At 40.4% G+C, this 19,480-nt stretch overlaps 1 protein-coding gene across 3 annotated transcripts in view; it reads right to left on the reverse strand.

The window, feature by feature from the left end:
* unc5a (unc-5 netrin receptor A) overlaps positions 1-19,480 on the reverse strand; it is a 197,416-nt gene that overhangs the window by 54,906 nt on the left and 123,030 nt on the right. For 2 of the 3 annotated variants that reach the window (XM_049029098.1, XM_049029097.1), the window contains exons 3-6: positions 16,097-16,240; positions 11,815-11,918; positions 10,943-11,123; positions 3,147-3,314 (exon numbers count right to left, since the gene is read on the reverse strand). In XM_049029098.1, the coding sequence (XP_048885055.1) occupies positions 3,147-3,314; positions 10,943-11,123; positions 11,815-11,918; positions 16,097-16,240 (597 nt within the window). The remainder of the gene's footprint in view (positions 1-3,146; positions 3,315-10,942; positions 11,124-11,814; positions 11,919-16,096; positions 16,241-19,480) is intronic. The other variant, XM_049029099.1, reaches the window with a different exon arrangement.

The following is a 19,480-nucleotide window of genomic DNA, read 5'->3' on the forward strand; positions in this document are numbered from 1 at the left end:
TATTCAAAGTATTAGAAATATTAAATAAACAATTCTTAAAACTTATCTCAGGTAACATAGGCCACAATGCTGAGGTACACTCTGGACAAGATGCCAAATCAACGTGATTCATCATAATCAATCAAGTAAATGTTAAATCTCTGCTGGTTCAGATTCTTTATGAATTATCTGATATAATGAATTTTAATAGGATCTAATTTAAAAATAATACACGTTCAAAGGTTTCTTAAACATACAGCTCTAGGTAAGATAACAATGTACCAACTTAAAAATATACAATCAGGCTCTGCAAGGAAGAAAAATATGTTTGAATGAAACCTTTAATCGGCAATGCAGCAATCCCTTTCTTCCTTTGATAGATGTGCATGTATATGAGCGTACATACACACAAATACAAACACACATATGTAAACTTTAATTCAATATTTGTCTATAAATCACGTTCAGAGTCCACAACCAGCTATTTATTTCAAAACATGGCCTTTTCATCCAATTAAATCATGTGTCAAAAATATGATAGTTTATCGTTATTCAGACAACAGTATAGAAGAAAACTGTTACGGATCATTGCACACTGTAACAGGCATCTAAGAGTGTAAATTAGGGAAAACACTACATAAAAGCTGGAATTTCTCCAATGCTTTTTTTCCAGTCAAAATTGCTGAAACCATTTTTACAAACATAAATAAAAGTGGAGGAGTATCACTGCAGTGCTGACGATATGGAAAAGCACTGCATATTTAACAAGACACAGAATCAAAATGCTGATAACAATCTACCACTTTCCAAAGAATGCAACCCCATTTCAGTCTAGGGCCAATTTCAATGAACAAGGGCGGCTTCTGTGTTTATGTTTAAACTGCAATAGTGATGAAGAAAAGGAGACACAGGAACAATGGATAAGCAAGTCCACAAAGCTGCTATTATACAAAGGAACCCTGAACAGTAATGCATGTATGTTTGATTCATTTACAGAAATCACAAAATATAGGGTTCTTAACTGCACTGCATGATTCCTGCGATATTTATGAACAATTGTTTATTTAATGCTTCAAGGTGGATGATCTTTCTTACATTCAGCACCTTTCACATGACAGTCAGCATTTATATTTATTTCTAATGGAAGCAATATCTAAGTAAAGTTAAGCAATTTCTCAAAGGACAGCTTTTCTGTCTCGGGGAAGAGCATTCCTCCCCACCTACCTATTCATTCTGTGAGCCTGATTCCTGCCCACTAACCCGCCTCTAGTCTGTAAATAATGATTTATATCAACACAGGGCAGGAAGTGTGTTTTGATAAATTGGGAAGAACTCTCGGAGGTAATTTTTAGGTGCTGCAGCTGTCGGACCATGTCTCTGGGCAATGACAAATGAGGGGAGGGTCAGATTCCTGGGGGGGTACAGTATCCCAGCAGCAGCAGTAAGGTGCTTTCTTATTAGGTGCACAACCTGGCCAGTTCCACAGAAAGAGCCGGATTCAGCGCTGCGGCCAAGGCTGAGACCTCTATGGTAGAATCTTATTACAGGGATTCCCTTCCTCAAACAAATTTGGGGAGATGTGTCACAAAGTGCAAACTTATAAGAATGTCTGCTCCCAGTACAGCATGGTACGGCCAATCTGCTCCCAGTACAGCATGGTACGGCCAATCTGCTCGCAGTACAGCATGGTGCGGCCAGTCTGCTCCCAGTACAGCATGGTGCGGCCAGTCTGCTCCCAGTACAGCATGGTACGGCCAATCTGCTCGCAGTACAGCATGGTGCGGCCAGTCTGCTCCCAGTACAGCATGGTACGGCCAGTCTGCTCCCAGTACAGCATGGTACGGCCAATCTGCTCGCAGTACAGCATGGTGCGGCCAGTCTGCTCCCAGTACAGCATGGTGCGGCCAGTCTGCTCCCAGTACAGCATGGTGCGGCCAGTCTGCTCCCAGTACAGCATGGTACAGTACGGCCAGTCTGCTCCCAGTACAGCATGGTACGGCCAGTCTGCTCCCAATACAGCATGGTACGGCCAGTCTGCTTTCAGTATAGCATGGTACGGCCAGTCTGCGGCCAATACAGCATGATACGGCCAGTCTGCTCCCAGTACAGCATGGAACAGTACGGCCAGTCTGCTCCCAGTACAGCATGGTACGGCCAGCATCCCAGACCTTCTATTCTCCACATGTACCACTAAATTTACCCCTAATAGTCACCTCAATGTGTGAAAATCTTGCCCTAATCCTCCAAAATCTATCCATGCAAGAAATCCCAGTGGTAGCATGTCAAGCTCTCTTCAAATTCTGTTATTTTTATTCACCAAGCATTGTAATTTTGAGTCTTTTTACTTAAAGAGTGATGTTAGGTCAGGTTCTTATTAAATTACACAGGCTGAACCTGTCTTAGATGTGCTCCATCACTTCTGTAATGAAAGCCGAGATGGGCTTAAGTGGATAAATCTTCTCACTTGGGACTAAGACCAACAAAGGTTTCAATTTCCTTGCCTGTTTACTGAACATTCTTACCTACTGGTCAGCAAAGCTTTTGTATGACTAAACATTTTCAACTCCATGTTTTTCAGCAAGTTCCAGTTATGTCCATCCTACAGCAGAAAAGCTAATATCAGTCACTTCACAATTTACGATGTTTAGGGGATGCAGATTCAGTGCAGATTTAAATTATCACATCAAGAAGTGACATTTGTCTTCTCCTTCAAACAGGGCCTGGTCTCCAACTCCTGTCCTGGAGAGCTATTGTCCAGTAGGTTTTCTGTCCTACTTGTCTTTTGATAAGCCACACCTGTATGCGGTTAATCAGAAGCTAGGTAGGAAAGAAAATCAAATGTATAGTAGCTCTCCAGGACAGGCGTTGGAGACTCCTGTGTTAATTGTTTTTGATGGAGAGCCCTGACTTAGCTCAACATGTCATTAGCGTTGCCCAAGGCTTTTATTTATTAAAAATGTAATCATTTCTGTAGGAGAGGATCGTTTCAAAATCAAGGGAAATGAGTTTAAAGTTAACGGTTTGTTTCTCTTCTGCGCATATGGTCTCCACAGCAAATTTCTCCTCCCTTGTATTTTGTCTTTGGTACAGAATAAGAATGCCTTTGCCCCCGCAGTTATTCAGACTAACGGCGCCATTAGGGGCATGACTGCATGCCTGCTGGTTACCTGGGCATAGTGCAGTGCAGCTGGTTTTCTGGACATTCTGCCCCTCGCAGGAGGTCCCTCCGTTCAGGGGGGTAGGGTTGGTGCAGCTTCGGCTCCTCTTCTGCCAACCTCGGCCACAGGTAGCGCTGCAAGCCGACCACCCTGTCCACGTGGACCAGCCGCCGTTGACTGTCCATAAGTATGCGGGGGAGGGAAATGAACAGAGCGGCCAGGATTACCTGACGGTCACTGGAGGACGGGGGAGGCTTCTCCTGTGTCCCTTCCAGAAAACTTTGCAACAGCAACCCTGGAATATCTACCAGCTGTTTTCAGGTAAAAGCAACACTAGTGTCTAAAAAACAAAAGGGCAGAAATGTTCTGCAAAATATGCACTGAATCCTGCAGGAGCCTCTATCCAGAAGGGTTAGTGATTAGGCTTGGGCAGTATGATGAAGGTATTATTTTTAATGCCGTAAGAAATACAGACGCTCCTCTTTCTAAGAAGCTGATATGCTAAGATGCTGGATTGATGCAGTGTATTATACTGCACAGTGTTAGCAATGACTGGAACTGAAACAAATATATTAAAGATTATCCAGCATGTGTAGGGTATTGCCACAAAAACAAAACGGGCAGTGAATGCGCTGTGAACTGTTGCAGCATGCGCAACATGCGTGAAACCTAGTGTGCATGTGGCCACGGATTGGGCAGTGACTGTGGTGTTAATAAGTAAATCTGATCGTTTAACTGTTTAACAAGGAGGTGTCTCCTCCTTTCCCTAACCCTAACCCTAACCCACCTTTCCCTAACCCTAACTCTAACTCCCAGCTTCCTCACTGACGAGCCCGTTTAGACTATCTCTGATTCCGGAGTTTACAGTAGCCTACATAATTTACGTTCATTCCTTCTATAAAAAAAAAAAGAAATCATAATACTGTCACAGACCATGTACTAGGGTGGAATGTCTAGAAGGTAAGACAAAAAAGAAAAAGATTACCGCCCAAGCCTATTATAGACACAATAGGGTCAGCAAACACATGACTAATTGTGCTAAACAGAGTTACGGGTTAACATTACTCTTCTGTGGGTTGATTTGGTGAATTCATTTTTCATTTTATGTTTTATTTTACCGCCTATAGAATTCTGGTCTAATTTTGGTCTTACCATTGAAATAATTACTGGGGATGCTGTATAATACACAAGGAGCACAAATTTGCAGTCCAGTTCTTATAAACATTGGCTGTAGATATCCATACAGCATGTAGAAGTTACACCGTGTACATATTCCTAAGCTGCATTCACCAGCAGCATGGAAAGCCTGGACTGAAAGCTGGGATGTTATTTTGGGCAGTTTTATTTTGTAACTGTTTTTTAATAGAATAGAAATTTGAATGCAAAATTCTTCTTAAAATATCTATTTATTTATTTATTTTCTGTTCAATAAATGCAAACTTTTCAAAACGTCAGTCTGCTTTTACCTTTGGAAGAATGGGCTATGATCACAAAACTTTTAATAAGGAAATAATTCCTCAAGCGTGTTGCTGGGATCAGTAACATCAGAAGGATTTCATTATTTTTGCATACATAAGACATATCAACGACATGGATTCATTTTAAACTATTATTTGAAGAAGGCTACCTTTGACGAAATACCTGGTTTTCAACTCAGACTTTCATCGGCTTTTCTGGAGATTAACCTTCCTCAGTTTTAGCAGAACAGTATCGCAGTCATTTGAACCACAAAAAAACACCCATGCAGAATCATACAGAAACAGATAAATATCCTGCGTCAAGGTGAGGACAACGGCAACATTGAAAAATATACACCTTATTCAGGATGCCAGTACATTGTAACTATGTAAGTCCTGTGCTGTAAAAGCATACTATTCTTTAATTATAATACTAGTATAATCGCTAGTAAAGATGAACTGTATACTAGGGCTGGCCCATATAAATGATATATCGACTTATCGTAATATAAACGACAAAAAAAACTGAAACTTTGATAAACTGTCATTAAGGAACTTGGCATGATAGCACATCACTGAAATGAATGCAGTTCCAACCAATCATATGGTAGTCTTTCAAGACCAAACAATCTATAACTCAACAAAACACAGCAGTGTTCATATGTTACTGTTTTGGTAAGATCATGATAAAAAAAATTGTTATTGTGGATAAGGTAAAAAGATGTTTGGTGGAATTGCAGTACTTTTTTGCAGTTTACGTTCAAGCAACAGGCAGATGCTGTGTACTGTAAACTAGAGGTCTGCGCAGGACAGAATTTTAAGTCCCACTCCTGCAAGATTCTGTGTAGCTCCCGCTAAAGCTTGTCATAGTTTGTCCCACTCTTACCTTTAATGTCTCGCTACCACCCACAAAGGAAAAATATTTTTTGCTTTATGCTTATTTTTACATTAATAATAAAGACAAACATGAAGCCTCAACAAACAGGCTACATTCAATGTTTAACAGATAAAACAGGCTACGTTTTTTCACATAATAGTAGGCTAGGAATACATATAGGCATATTTCACCTGCAACAATGTTTCCAACAACAGGCTGTAGGTCTGCACAAACAAAATCCATTTTTAACGCAGTTCTTACTTTTGATTTGCACACGTGACCATTGTGAAATGGTTCTCATAACTTCACCGAATCCTGATTGGTACAGAAGAAAATTTCTTGTAAACCTGTGAATGTTATTAAGGTTAATATGGTTTTGTTAGATATCGTCATGGCAGCAAGACTGTCAGTGACGTGGCGCAGCTTAAGAGCTGGTAAGTAATGTTTTGGCAGTTGAGTCGAAAATGTATTTTTTGTTCTTACAAAGTATGTAAAATTTGTATAGTGTAAATTATTATTAATAAATTATTATTCTGAGTGTGTGATCATGTGACTGTGAGTTAATATGTGCTTCTGGTTAAGGTTTTTCTGTGGGTTTTATGTTGTATATGTGCTTTTCTCAGCTGACAGAGAGCCATTGACAGGGAGCGGGCAGACTATATACACTATATAGACAGAAATACTGGGACACCCTGCTCATAACATCTACAGTAACTTTCATGACATCACATTCTAAATCCATATTCATCAATATGGAGCTGGTCCCCTCATTGCAGCTATAACAGCTGCCACTCTGGGAAAACATTCCGCAAGATTTTGGAGTGTGTCTGTGGGAATTTTTGCTGATTCATCCAGAAGAGCATTTGTGAGGTAAAGCACTGATGTTGGACTTGAAGGCCTGGCTTGCAATTACCGTTCATCCCAAAGGTCTCTGATGGGGTTGAGGTCAGGGCTCTTTGTGGACCAGTCAAGTTCTTCCACACCAAACTCACAAAACCATGTTTCTATGGATCCTTGCTTTGGGCTCCGTGGCACAGTCATACTGGAACATAAAGGCCCTTCCCCAAACTGTTCCCACAATGTTGGAAGCGTACACTTGTCCAAAATGTCTTGGTATGCTGAAGTGTTAAGAGCTCCCTTCAGTGCAACAAAGTGCCCAGCACAACCCCTGAGAAACAACCCCATACCATTATCCCTCCTCTACCAAACTTAGCACTAATGACACAATGCTTTCAGGCAGGTAACATTCTCCTGGTATCCAACAAACCCAGACTCATCCATCAGACTGCCAGACAGAGAAGTGTGATTCGTCGCTCCACAGAACATGTTTCCACTGCCCCAGAGCCCAGTGGTGGCGTGCTTTACATCGCTCTATCGGACGCTTGCCATACAGCTGCTCAGCCACGGAAGTCCATTCCATGAAGCAGTTTTTGTGCTGGAGTTAATGCCAGAGGACATCTGGAACTCTGCAGTTATTGAGTCAACAGAGCACTGGCGACTTGTATGCACTTTATGCCTCAGCTCTTGGCGACCCCTCTCAGTTACTTTCTGTGGTCGGCCACATTGTGGCTGAGTTTCTGTTGTTCCTAGAAGCTTCGACTTCGCAATAATATCACTAACAGCTGACTGCGGAACATCTAGAAGGGAGGAAACATCACGAACTGATTTATTACAACGGTGGCGTGCAATATCACGCCTGAATTCACTGACCTCTTCAGAGCGACCCATTCCTTCACAAATGTTTGCAAATCTGACTGCATACCTAGGTGCTTGATTTTATACCACCTGAATTCAATGATTAAGTGGTGTGTCCCAAGACTTTTGTCCATATGGTGTTGCGCAAAGAAAAAAAAAAGGTATATTAATTTCAGTTTTTTTGTTATTGAGAAAACAGAAATAAACTCCGGCAACCAGCTACAGTGCTACCTCATCCTTATTCATCAGTCGCCAGCGAAGAGAAGAAGGAAAAAAAGACGACGCAGAATAAATTGGTGCAGGTGTCAAATGCAAATGCAGTGACAGCAGTCGACAGCAGACACAGGCATACTGGCTGGCGTACACACCCTTTACACTCGTACTTGCAGTGAATGTCAGTGCAGTCTGGCCCTTCAAAATTACATTGCATTTTAGTGCTAAATTGCCAAATTTGTGCCCAGTGTCTGATCACACTTTGTTGTATTTCACTCAAGGGGAAAAAAGCATGAAGATCCCATTGTGGTTACAATGGAAAAGGACTGCCAAATATCTAATTTCCCCTTACTTAGTTTGACAGTTTTGTATTCACCTTTCCTTAAGCAGACACTTACGTCTTCAGGCGTTAAATATTTCCGTACTGCTCTGCCACCATTAGCATCAGAGTGATGTGGAACTTGCTAAATGCTATCGTCCTTCAGAACGTTCCAGGATAGACAGGCTGTGCAAAAACCAAATTAGGCAAGGCAGCGTATTTCTCCTTTGTTCTGAGACATTTTTTCTGTTCACTCACGAATATGAATAACAGTTTCATATGATAACAAAAAATACATTTGAATTCTTGTTGCAGGACCCTGCAAGTCACTTCTATTCTCCCGCTCTCTCAGGCATATCAGTCACTTCCCGCCCCCGTCTTGCATTCAAAAATGAAAATTTGTCCCGTGCTGTACTCCGCTGCCACTGACCCTGTGGGAATACAGACCTCTACTGTGAACTACACCAAAAACTAAAATTGGAAAGACTGCAAACTTATTTCACTACTTGAAGCACTGGCATCCAGTAGAACATACAGAATGTGAGTTTTTACAATCATGAACACCAGCAATTAAGGTTCCCAATTTCAAGCTGAAGAAACACAGGACAAACAGCAGGACAAACAACATCCCATATTGGTTAAAAATGGGACACAGCATTTTATGTTTCACAACGGGATGGGTGACAGCTCTACCACAAACGTCAAACCCGTTCCCTGGAAGGGTGCAGCGAGGCAGAGAAAACAACATTGCAACTAACATACGCTATGATGTTTTATTGTTGTATTATTGCATGATTTGTTCATTTAGACGTCAGATTAGATTTCAGTTTGCAGCCCAGCTTGTATTTTTAATGTTCTGAATTTATTTAAAGGTGATTATATGGGTTTATTAAGCAAAAAATTAGCCATTAAATGTTTAAGTAAAATAATGGCTTAAAGTATGTCGTGATAATTACTGATTTAGACAAATATGAAAAAAATATTGTCATAAAATAGTTACTACTGTGTACATCATTATTTTATATCTGCATAGTGATAATATAAGTCATAGCAAATAAGGTACACAGTGAAGAAATGGGGGTGATTAAGATGAGGAGGGAAAAGGATAGGTTTTCTGAACATTACTGATGGGCCTATAGTCACCTCTTTGGACACACATACACACACGTGTTCATTGTCATGATGCTTGCTAGTACTTACAGAAGGAAAATGCTGGTTGCAAAAAAGATCCAATTAATCTACTTGTTTTTAGGCCAAGACCCAAAATCAGCAGAATCTTGGTTTAGAATCCATGCGGAATTTCTCTCACATTCGAGGCTGACATTTGTAAACTCTGCAGAAGCTCTCTTTTCTTTTTCCACCCAAATTATTTTGTGCAGGACTTGAAATCAGACACATAGTGCTTAATTACTGGGAAGCAATCATTAGAAAATTGCATAGAACAATTAAACCCTCCCCGTTAAGCAGCACCCTGTAACAAGACTCCACTCATCAGCAAGTAGATTAGTAGCCACGGAGCCCTGATCACTAGTCTGGTTTACTCTGTATTTTTGCGAAGTGCTTTGCTAATTTCCTCCGAGATCTCCCTATGGTCTCCCTCAATCATTTCCTTGTCCCTTTTGTAACTGATTGCCCACCTTTGCGAGTTAAATCGCTCTGCTCCTTTGCCCCTGATTACTCCTTACCACCACAGAGGGCCACATCAATTGGGTCTCGTTAAAATTCATATCTGGGCACTTTCGATCGACCCTAAAAAGCAAAGCAATCAAAACAAACCTCACACAGGACAGTCAGGTAGCACAGGACTTTGCAAAGGTTTCATTAACAAATCACAATTTCAACAGCAGTGCTATTACAAAAAGGGCTAATTATTCTTCAGGGAAGAGTAACAGCAATTCTTTTTATTCGGAACAATCTGGCTACAATTCATTTTTACAATAGTCATAAATTAGACATAATTTCATACATTTTATGGTTTTTAAAACTAAATCTGAGTTACTAAATCGAGACAGCTCAGCCAATGCCTGCAGAGAGAATACAGTAATGGGCAACTCACAGGCAATATTATCGAGTTCTGGAGGCAACTTCATGGACTGAATATGTTTAAAATAAATAACACAAAATAATGAACTCACACACACACCCATCCATCCATCCATCCATCCATCCATCCATCCATCCATCCATCCATCCATCCATCCATTCAATTCCACTTGCCTGATGCAGAGTCGCTGGGGTGCAGAACCTACAGGTACGAGGCAAGGAATAACCCAACAGAGGGTGCTAACCTATAGCAAGCTACAGACACTCACACTTTGGCCATTATAATTTATTTTAGCATGGTTTTGAACTTGGGGGGGTGGGCGGGGGACACAGGAGGAAATCCCAGGTTAACCCGAGAAGAACATGCAAGATTCAAACACGTAGAGCCGGGGCAAAGACTCAAACCCCAAACCCCTGAGGTGCGATGCAGCAGCTTAAAACAATGTGATGTGTCATATTTGCATTTGACTAACGTAGCTTTCAAACTAAGCTGAGCGTTATGTGTGTTGCTACTATACATAGCACTGAATTCATGGCCACGGGCACCAGCTTGCATGTCACCACCCCAGTGAATATGTACCTAAAATTTAGCTAAAGATATAAACCTCCTGGTGCTGTTATATTAAATTCTTTAATTAAACATTTCTGAAAAGGTATTAGCTTGTTTTCAAACAAATGTAAGTCTTGACAACAAAAACACCAGTTGTTGCCTCTCACCTGTTGTGGAAAAGGTGCTTTCACGACTCTGTTGTTTGTAATTACCGTCTCTAATTTGCATACTCCCGATATGTACACAATATATTCTGTTCCCTGGGACTGTCACTAATACGCCATGTGCTTTTTCTGCGCATTTTGATAAAGGTCAGTCTTCTATCAATTCAATTAATTAATTATTCTTTTTCTGTACCAGCTGTTGAGTAGGATTCTTAGCTTCTTATCCATCGAGCCTTTATTTTGTAACATTTATTTGTCACCATGGAGAAGATTACATAATAACAAATGGGTGTCATTAAGAACTCATTGCATTTGGGATTGGATTTGGAATTGGGCCAGTAAGCAGTATTACTTATGTGAAGTGTGTCAGTGTAATATTTCTGTCTTGAAAGCTCGCTTCACATGTGATTATGTGCCATCACGTTGTACTTAACGCAAACACTTTATGACGAACTCTTGTGGAAATCCGAGCTTCAGAAGCACTTACCATAAACAGTGATGGTGGCTGAGGAGCTCTTGCGTCTGGCCACGATGTTTTTGGCCACGCAGGTATAGTTCCCTGTATCTGCTAGCCGAGCTTGTTTGATGATCAGGTTGTGGTCCACGGTGATGAAGTAATTGGGGTCATTTGTGGGTTCAATCAATTCCTCATTCCTTAGCCACTCCACCTGGAAATGGATTACAGGAGATTATTAAGACAATCTGCAGGGAAAGATGTATATCTGGCAACAATAATGTCAAAAATAGTAATTATAATGATGAAGTAGGAGAATTAAGAAAATCATTTTTTACAGTGCAAGTTAAAACAATAGATATTACAGCAATACTTTTGGAGATTACATGTCATTAAGATAATTAAAAACACACCTAAAGACTGCTGGATTTACCATGATTTTTTTATTTGAAATGTGACATCATTATTCTGTATTGCATAACTGTATTATTTGAGCACTTCTGTAGTTAGAGTACAGTAAATATGTTTGTATATTAATAGCCTGAGTCCAGTTTGACATCAGACATTGGAATACGCAACATCATTTGCAAGATAAAATATTTTAAAGGCAGATAAATAAAACACAGATAGTGTGTCTGTTAATACTGCTCGTCATTAATCTTTAAACCTAAAAGGAAGCCAAACAGCTTAGAATAGTCAGTGCAAACAGCAATAATAAATGGCTGATGTCCTTAACATCTGTATGCAGACAGATTTGAACTCCAGATCTGATTCTGCTCGATGTGTTAAGATGTAATAGAAATTCTCACGAGATGTCGCCACAAGCAAAACCAATGGGTAACTCAACAACTGATATAAGACTGGGTGTGGAGTAATTCGGAACGGGTCTGTTGCCCTTTCTTCACCTCAGCGGTGGGCACGCCCTCTGGGGGCTGGCAGCGTAACAGCACCTCCTGGTCCAGCGCTACCTCTTTACCCAGTGGCTCCTCCTCAAAATTCTTCCTCAGATCTGTACACAGAGACACAATGAGCCCTGCTTAGGAATGGGGATGTGTTAGAAGTGTCTAGAATAAAAATAAGAGAAGCTCTTGCTGACTACTGTTACCTTCAGGCAACTCTTTTGGGTGGAATCTAATAATGACAGATTAAACATAAAAATTCCTGCACTGTCTAGCAGTGAGTCCTTTCTTTTAAGTGTGCAATTGTATGTATGCGTGTCATGTAACCAAATGTCCCCACAATGTAATAAAAAAACCTGTTTTTTTGACCTTGTGGGGAGCACCTTTTTGGTGTGTGTGCGTGTGTGTGTGTGTGTGTATGTGTGAGCGGGTATACCTATCCTTATGGGGACACAATGTCCCCATAACGTGGTAAATATCAATTTTTTTCCCCCCCTGAGGACCGGTTTCCTGGTCCCCATAAGGGAAAACTCTATTTGATAAAAATCAGTGACTGCTATGAGAAAACTAAAAATGCAAAAAATATTATTTTGCTTGGTTACATATGGTTATGGTTATGGCAGGGTGGGGGTAAAGGTTGTCACAGTTAGTGTTAGCATTTTTCCCATAGAAGTGAATGAGCGGGCTCCATAAGGGGTACAGTATACCCTACATGTGTGTGTGTGTGTGTGTCTAGTAAGTGGCTTCCTCATATGAAGTCATGCGGCTTCACTCTTTTGCTGTCACAACATTGCTTTTTGCTCAGTCTGCTGTTTTTGACATTTTTGGGGTAGAAGAATCCATATCGCTGACCAGAGTACTACTGCTTACCTGTAACTCATCTCGTTTACAGCTGGTTATCTGCAGCCAGGGGGCTATGTTCCACTACAAGGTGACTGTGTTAATTTCCCCCACATTATGGCTTAGCAGAGGTCCTGATATTAAAGAAGCCCTGAGGTGTAGCATCAGGTGCTTGTCTTAGCCGGAGTGTGTGTAAATCTGGTCTTTGTTTACATTGTTCCTCAGCTCTGAACAGACAATAATTGTCATGGCCGTGTGTCGTACACACTGTATGTAGTATAGCAGTTATTGGTGTACAGCTGACAATGTTCTTAAGCTTAATGCTGTAGAACAAATTACTTTTCCAATGGTTACTGGTTAGTGATTTTCCTGTTAGAATGACAGCCAGTCTTTTCAAATTATGAATCGCATTTCTCAGCAGGTGGATCACGGAGCTGCTCAGAACCTGAACTAATTGATCACAGCGTATGTTGTGAAGTTGTTTCACTGTAGCTGAATCTCCTTCCACAAATTGTTACATGCTGTAGCCAAATTTCAGATTTGGTCTTCAAGCAAACTGCAATGTTGCTGCTACATGCCAAGCACTTAATGCACTAATGCCGCTTGCAATCCCATCCTTGAGAGAGCTGTTTATACAAAGAGTAAGAGGTGCTGACTGAGGACCCTGAAGAAATTATGAATCTTTTTTATGGATCTGTCCTCATGTCAGTTCCTACTGACGTTGGAGAACAGGCACAAGACTAGATCATGGGCAGTCAAAGGGTGCAGAGACTCTGGAGAGTTTCTCCGAATATTTAATACAACACTAGACATTCACTCTCCATAACACAATGTAAATTTATGTACAGTTTAACTGTAAGACAGTGTAAAATATAAAGTCAGGTAATAAACAGCAGCCCATAATAATGCATTAGGGGTAAAGGCTGAGGATATCTTTCACGTTCGCATGGCCGATTTATGAGGCTTACACCGTCATAAATTTTCAATCTGTTTTTATTTCTTTTCATTTTTACCACCATTCCCAGCACAGCCACTACCCTCGGAGAGCCGCTTAGTGCCTCTCTGTGCACTACGCATTACTCTTGGAATAACAGTCATAATTATATATTTAATATACACAGGTTCAGCCTTTCGGAAGCGACTGATCTTTTCATTGATTTCTCCAAAAAAAAAGTTGCGTAATTTTCCTAACAACAAAGTCTAAGTAATCAGTCACTGGAAGATGAAAATTTTCTGCTTAGCAGAAGCATATGGTGAAAGCCATAAACCTTTGGGTAATATCTCTCACATCCTACTTCCAGTTTATTCCAATTTACATATAAATCAAGTGCAGCAATTTAACAAGCTGCAGGTCGCAACTAAAAAAATTCAGTATTCAGTTACTTCCAAAAGCTACTTGATAATAAAGTGGAAATTAATTAATATAAGAGCATTACAAAAGGGCAATACGGTGGCTCAGTGGGGTTGTGGGTCCAAATCCAAACAGTGTTCTGTGTGTCTAAAATGTGTTTCCATTATCTCCCTGTGTTATGTGTCATTGGGGTAACTGATGTATCTAAATTACCGACAGCGTGGGTATATGCCCTGTTTCAGATGGATCTTAACTCTGACACCTGGCACAGGCTAAACGCTCCACCCTTAACCCATTACTGCAAGTCGGTGAAGGCTGGATGCATTATTAAATTATATTATCATCAAATATATAGTGGCAAAAGACAGCAGTTAATGCATTGCTTGTGGTAATCATAAATGATTGCACGATGATACCTTCCACAGTTGCTGTCATCTTTGATCAGTAGAATTACATATTTTCCATGCATTAATATTCATAATCCTGCCATATGCTTTGGGGACATATATTGATAAGGTCATGGTTACTTATGCATTTAGCGTAAATTGAAAAAGACCCCTAAAATCTCAGATTTTCTCACATATAATGAAAAATGAAAGGAATAGATAAAGCGAAAAATGAAAGATTATGATTAATATGCCCTTTGGTGTTGCATAATATTGGTGTGCCTCTATGAATTACACAGGCTCCTAGTCCAAGCTACAGTCAGAGACAGGTTTTTGAGAGAAATGGAAAAAAGCAGGCCAGCTTAGGTTATTTTACAACTATTACTAGTTTATCTGCTTGGCAGAATCTTTTATCAACACGGACTTGTAATTTTACCCATTTTACTAAAGGGTATTGGAGCAAGGTCCCTCCTGAGAGCTAAACCAGCAACTTTAGATTGTAACTCCATGTCCTTAAGCATTATACTACCTTCTGTTGCTGTTTGCTTGGCATATGCTTTTATCTAAACCTTCTAACCCAATTTACCCATTTAAACAGCTGAACATATTTACTGAAAGCAATTAAGGTTCAGTACCTTGGTGAAGGGCAGAGTGCAAATCTTTAATCACTGTCCTGCCTGCTGTGTATGGAGACTGGCGTCCTAAGGAAACCTGTGCTGTATTTTTTGTCATTCTGGTGTACAAGCAATTTACTTAGATGCACAATTTAATCACTGTCATCCACTAAAAAATATTACATTCTATGCAAAACAAAAAACGTTTTGTCAACTTGTCAAGTAACAACCTTTGAGGGGGACATCAATTTTGCTGGAAAAAAATCTAAGTGCCTGCTTTCTCTGCCTTCTTTACTATGTCTCCTTTACTCTGCCTACTTTACCTCCTTTTGCATTGTCTTAAGTAAACCTGAATCACAATTACAATTCTAGTAGAATACAGGCAGTTTACCAGTTACGATCAAGGTCTGTTCCCATTCTGGGTTGTTCCCTGCCTCATGCCCATTGCTTCCAGGATAGGCTCTGGACCCCCCGCGACCCAGTAGGATAAGCGGTTTGGAAAATGGATGGATGGATGGATGATAATAATACAGCGATAATAAACGTAGCCACGTATGGTACTGTAAGCCAACAGACCACTGAGGTTGCATAATATTTTAATGAGCATCAAAAAGTACTGCATGTGTTTCTTATTACAAACAACTCCATTTAACCCATATTGTTAATTTAATAGGCTTTATGGCTTTCTGTTCGTAATTATGAGTGCTCCATAGGTCAGATGTTCTTAATCCAGTATAATATACCAGATTATTAGGCATCAATACATTTTTCTTACTTGTATCACCTCTCAATTAATTTAAAATACATTTTAAACTTGCCGAGGTGGATATTCAACTATATTAATGCAGAGATTACAGAGTCCCTGGGTTAAAAACATACTGGTGCAAAGTAATTGCGAGATGGATTCAGTAATATCATTTCAAATCAGAAAAATGTATCTCTGTATATTTTTCAATATTTTATTTATTATATTGAAAAGGGTATGTATGTTTTGGTATTTTTGCTGTCAGATGCTTTCATCCAAAGTGACCTACAAAGTATAGAACTGATCAATTTATGCAGCTCGACATACAGTTGTGTTGGACAGTGAGACTCACAGGCGATCCGCACATATGCCTTTTGGCTCTTCTGAGTTCCTGTAGTGCTCCAAGCAACACACTGGCACCAGTAGTCCTCCAGACCAAAGATTTTCTCCACTTGTTGCCTAGAGATATCAATCTTCACCTGCATCACTGGCAGACCTAGACCAAAATGAGATGGGTAAAGTTAGGTATATAGAACATAAAGATTTTTAAAACATTGTCTTAAATATCACAGCAGCTGTGGAACATAACAATGTCACATTGAGTATTTTTTTTTACCCAGACTAATCATTTATGTTTTGATATTTCTAAGGAACTGGGTTCTTGTTCTGAACGCATTTCAGTTTCTGCCACTGCTGAGCAACCGATTTAGGTATGTTAGCGCTGAGGGCCATCGTGCATGAAGTACCATGCGTTTGGCATTTCAGCAAATGTGCACCTTTAAAAACTTTGAGGCAGCCATCCCAGATAGGAAGGAAACCAAGGGAAACTCAAACAAACATGTCATCCCTATTGCACAAAAGTATTAACAGCCCAGTGGACTTAAGCATCCATTGGACATTCAGATCATGCTCTATTTGCTGCAGGTTTGGCTCACTGAAGCGAAATCTGTACAGAAAGAGTGAAGTGTGTCTGAAATAATAACAATTGACAATATATGTTTTCTGAACAGTATACATGATGGAAACTACCGTGCATAGTCCAGGCTACAACTTACTAACTAATAAATTTACTTGGCTTAAAGTCACTTGAAGATATGTTTTGTCTCTGTTTTGTAGCTGGTTAGGATATGTTGTTTATCACAAACCACTGGATTTTCTGGACTCATTCATCCATGTGGATAACTGTCTGATTCATTTGCTTATCTAACGTCATCCCTGTTTTGAAAAGCTCGGCCTCAGTATTGAAAGCCATTACATGTACTTTGGACAAAAACCACTGTTCCAAGTTTCTCTCTATAAATCTCTGTTATTTGAAACAGGCTGGATCAACTTTAGATGAGGTTCTCTCACCCGGCAATCCCTTTGGGCAAATCTGCTCCAACAAAATTGTTGACAGACTGGCAGATTTAGGGAGACAGAGGGCAAAGTGATGTGCTTATGTGTGGTTCTTTTGCGGAAGGGAAGATAACATGACAAGCAGGGCCTTAACATTCAGACAGTTACTATGATAAGCCAGCTAAAGGTTTCCCAGAGACTCATCATCAATTCAGCATCCTGGTACATCGACAAAACAGCTAAGCAAGGTTGTTAAACATGAGATGGGGGCATTGGAGAAAGCATGACTTACTGTAATATGCTTATAGTGCTGCTTGCTTAGCAACCCTGGCTTAAAATGAAGGCTAAGAACTGACTTTTCCACTCCCCCCCCCCCCCCCCCCCCCAATGTGGTAATTATGGTAACAAACAGAAGACAAACAGTCAGGGAGCTGGGTGTTTTGGCATGGACATAAATGCTGCATTTTTATTCCTTTTTACCACTTACCTCTGCGTTCACCTCACTGTAGACAGTATGATAATCTCCCAGATGTGTCTCTGACCCCTCCCTGTCCCCTCCCCCCCCCAACATTTCCTCTGTTACCTGCTCTTGCTGCTGCGAACTTTCACAGCATCATCCACAATGTCAAGCCCTTCATCACCTTTAGAGCCTCTCTACTGCTGCTCCAAGCACTGATTTTGTCTAGACTTGACTGCTGTAATTCCCTTGTGGGGGGGGGGGGGCAGCCATCCTACACTGCTCACATGTCCACCCCATCACATACCGAACTCACCTTCCCTGCCCCCACCTGGCCATGCACCCCCGCCCATCACAACTCTCATCCTAGTCTTTCAGCCACCAGCTACCCTCAGAGTTCTTAAAATATTCCTCAATACCCATGTAATCTTCTGAATATCATTTTATCGGAAGGTGGCACCTACAGTATTCCAACAGCATCTGTATTTCCAAGCTCTTTCTAACGCCTCATAATATTAGCTTGCTGAGTGTTGGCTATACTGTACTGGGTGGTACAGAGACCAAATTTCGGTCACCACAAGGGGAATAAATCTTTTCATAAAAAGGTAGGGGTTAAGTTTGTCATTGTTAGTGTTAGGATTTTGTGCATAAAAATGAATGGAAGGTCCCCACAGACATTTGAGTACAAATGTGTGTGTGTGTGTGTGAGCGGGTATACTATCCTTATGGGGACACAATGCACCCATAACGTGATAAATATCCGTTTTTTTCCCTTATGGGGACCGGTTTCCTGGTCCCCATAAGGGAAAACTCTATTTGATAAAAATCAGTGACTGCTATGAAAAAACTAAAAATGCAAAAACACTTGTATTTTGCTTGGTTACTTGTGGTTATGGTTAGGACAGGGTGGGGGTTAAGGTTGTCATAGTTAGCGTTAGCATTTTTCCCATAGAAGTAAATGAGTGGGCCCCATAAGGATAGGTATACCCTACGTATGTGATGATGATGATGATGATGATGATGATGATGATGATGCTGTTGCAATCACTAGTCACAAGTACCAGCGAAAAAAACTGGCCATCAACCCGACCATACATATACACACAACATAAAAAGGCACGACTTGCAACAGGTGAGGGAAATGGGGATGTGGAGGTAGTCCAGCATAGACAGACAGCCATCCGGTCCTGTTGTCATGGAGGCGCTGGTCACAGACACATGTGTGTGTGTGTGTGTGAGTGTGGGTGGGGTGTGTTGCATAGATCACAATTAGGAATCATAATGTCATTTGGATAACCTCAATTTTATAAAAATCTGTGAATGCAATGAAAAGTAAAAATGCCAAAAGTCAAATTAACTTCTTTAAATTGGGATGTAAGTTGGAAATCAGTTTTTTGTAGAGCAGACACCAATGGTTTCTTTTTAATTCTAAATCACAATTTAAAAAACCTTGTGTGAACAGGCTAGAAATCACAAATACATCTAAAGACAAAAAGATATGTTGGTTAGTGAAAATCTGGGATAGATTTCAATCAACAGTCAATGTAATCAACAACTCAATAGTGTACAAAGATTAGCAGGCTGCACAGAATCAGTAACAGACCCAGATTTGATTTGACAAGGTTTTTTCATCAACTGCTTGTGCCTTTTTAACAACATTTCAACATTACAACAATCAAAACCAAAAACACCAGCCCTCTTAACTTCGGTAAAGTTGCAAACAATTGACAATAATCCTTCCACTTCCGTTGCCTCTATCTCCAGCTGGCCTACTACTTTTGAATTCAAGGTATAGCATTCACGACGCACTGCCAATCATAAAAATATGCCAGGTAGAGAAGGATGTTGCGAAATTCATTTCTGTAAGAAAATGGATAACTGGTTCCTGAATTAGTTTCCTTCCCTCTGTCTGAAAACAGATTCTTGCTATCTTAAAGGAAGTGC

Source organism: Brienomyrus brachyistius, chromosome 10 (assembly GCF_023856365.1).
Source record: "Brienomyrus brachyistius isolate T26 chromosome 10, BBRACH_0.4, whole genome shotgun sequence".
Taxonomy (NCBI): domain Eukaryota; kingdom Metazoa; phylum Chordata; class Actinopteri; order Osteoglossiformes; family Mormyridae; genus Brienomyrus; species Brienomyrus brachyistius.